We start from the raw sequence: 2,526 nt of genomic DNA, 5'->3' as shown, positions 1-2,526 counted from the left end.
CGCACCCAGTTTACATGTGTGCTGTGTGTATCTCAACGAGCCTAAGTTCTTAGCAATAAAGCAGTCTTGTTTGGTTAATCTTGAGTCTTTTCTTGAGTTTGTACGCTCAACAGTCAGTCGGACAAAGCTTCATAGTCCAACAGTACGTGGTTTGTCTTTGCTCAGCAGTGAGCAGATTTACTCAAGATAGTTGTAATTTGACTGTAATTGATACTAAATATCATACGCTACAAAGCCAAGTTTTATTCAGTGTAATTTTCATATCCTTATATCAAACTGCGTTCATCTCACTCCTCATGCTAATAAACTCTGTGTCATTGTTTCTTTGGCATTCACAATTGTTATGGTTCCTTTTTGTATCTTTGTTCCGATCCTCATTGTGGTTTAACCCAGTCCTCCATGGTTCTGCTTTCTGTGTTTTCCATGTTTACATTTAGTTTATTTTATATTTTGTCTAGTGTCCAGTTCAAGTTTAGTTTGCTTGTTGTTAATTATTAATATTTTCTCTTTGTTTTAAAATAAATCCTCCTTTGCACTTGCAGGTTGTTTGTGTGCAGTGCGTCAGAAGAGTTTTTTGTAGTCGTTACACCTGGGTCTGCATGGGTTTCCTCTCACAGTCCAAAATCACAGGAAGTTTTTCACAGGTATTGAGCATGTGAAATTGTTCACAGGTATGAATGAATGGATGAGTATGAAATTATCCATGTGTGAGTGTGTGATGCCTTGTGATGGACTGGCATCCTGTCCCATGTTGGTTCCTGTCTTGCGCCTGGTGGTTCCAGGTAGGCTCTGTACCGCAATCCTGAAAAGAATCGTTCAACTTAAAGAAGATGAATGAGGGAATGAATAAATCTCGGATACTCTTGGGCACAATGTTTTGTACTTTATCCAAAATGTCCAACTCATTACAGATAAACATCAAACATGTAAAGGTAAAGCAAGGAACATAATTGTGGGAAATGCAGTTTTCTTATTATTAAACATGGAATTGACAATGATAAAAAACTCAGTAAAATTACAAATATATAAATAAAAAATGAATTAATTCTTGTTTTGTTTCAACGAACATGTACAATCATCTGAGGAGTTGTTTTTTAATTAGCAGGCAAGTTTTAACTGATTGCTTCAAACAACAATTGAAACTTTCTCTTCAACATGGGAGCTATTAGCTGTTACTTGGACTGCATTCTGACCATCTTCCTCCTGAATGGCATTTTCAATCTTTGACAGAATTGCATAACACTGCTTCTTAATATCCTTCCCCATAAAAGCATAAAGGAATGGGTTCATAAAACTGTTGGCATTGGCAAGAGTGATGCCCAATACTTTTCCGATGTTGACAAACTTTTTGGAATGCTTATACTTTAACTGCAGAAGGGCAAAAGTGTGGTATGGCAGCCAGCAAATCAAGAAAGCAGCAATCACAAGTGTCATGGTTTTAAATGGTCTTTTGAATTTTCCCATCTGATTGGCTTTTAGCTTTTGAACAATGACAACGTAGCAGATGACAATAATGAGGAAAGGAATGACAAATCCAAAAATAAACCTGGATATCACTGTTCCAGTATGGTTTTGATCATTTCTGTAATTTCTGAGACACTGCTTTGTCCGTTCATCCTGAATGTCTCGGAAAATAGCCATCGGTATGCTAAGTAATGCTGACAGGACGCAAGATAATAGGACTGCCAGAGTGGCCTTCCTTATGCTACGCTTATTCTGCACCCACACGGGAAACATAACAATCACACAACGATCCAGACTGATGATAACGAGGATGAAGATACTGCTGTACATGTTGAAGTACTTGATGAAATACCTGAACTCGCACATGAAGGACCCAAAGACCCATTCATTTTTGATCTTATGGGCGACTCCAAAGGGAAGGGTACAGCAGAAAATTAAGTCAGAAATGGCCAAACTCAGGTACAAGGTGCTGATGACTGATTTCTTCATCTTAAACCCAGTAATCCAGATGACCACACCATTTCCAGCAATACCCAGGATACAGATCATCACATGGGCTACCACAAAGAAAATCCATGTTGTATCCCTGCAAGGTGATTTAGTTGAAGTCTGGTTTGTGTAGTTTTCATAGGTAAAGTGTTCAGGTTCTGTCACTGGGATTGAAGCCATGATGCCTCTTGATTCTGTAAAGCAAACAGGAACATGATAAATTCATTCATTAATTCATTGTCTGTAACCGCTTATCCGGGTCCTTATGTTGGGTCCGGAGCCTACCCGGATTCATTGGTGGCAGGAACACACCCTGGAAGGGCGCTAGCCCTTCAACATGATAAATTGTAACTTAAATTACAAAGTGTGTATTAAGTGTGTGTAAATGTATGAAATTGTATTGAAAAATTTTGTATTGAAATGTATAGAAATATTTATAAGGTTCTAGCAATTAAACAGATAAAACCACAGGAAATATCTATTAATTATATAATCTAGAGTAACATGATACAATGTATATAAAACATGTATATACAAAAGGGTAACACTTTACTGTAGGGTGCTGTTCTTAAG

The 2,526-nt window shown here is 37.5% G+C and overlaps 1 protein-coding gene across 1 annotated transcript; it reads right to left on the bottom strand.

Moving 5' to 3' along the window:
* Positions 1 to 1,125: 1,125 nt before the first annotated feature.
* On the bottom strand, positions 1,126 to 2,133 carry LOC136677312 (chemerin-like receptor 1). Its single transcript, XM_066654825.1, has one exon. It carries the CDS (start codon positions 2,131 to 2,133, stop codon positions 1,126 to 1,128), a length of 1,008 nt encoding a protein of 335 aa, XP_066510922.1.
* Between the last annotated feature and the right edge of the window lie 393 nt (positions 2,134 to 2,526).

The sequence above is a fragment of the Hoplias malabaricus genome, chromosome X2 (genome assembly GCF_029633855.1).
Source record: "Hoplias malabaricus isolate fHopMal1 chromosome X2, fHopMal1.hap1, whole genome shotgun sequence".
Taxonomy (NCBI): Eukaryota; Metazoa; Chordata; class Actinopteri; order Characiformes; family Erythrinidae; genus Hoplias; species Hoplias malabaricus.
Note: the sequence above shows the minus strand (reverse complement) of the source record. Positions and strands in the feature narration are given on the sequence as shown.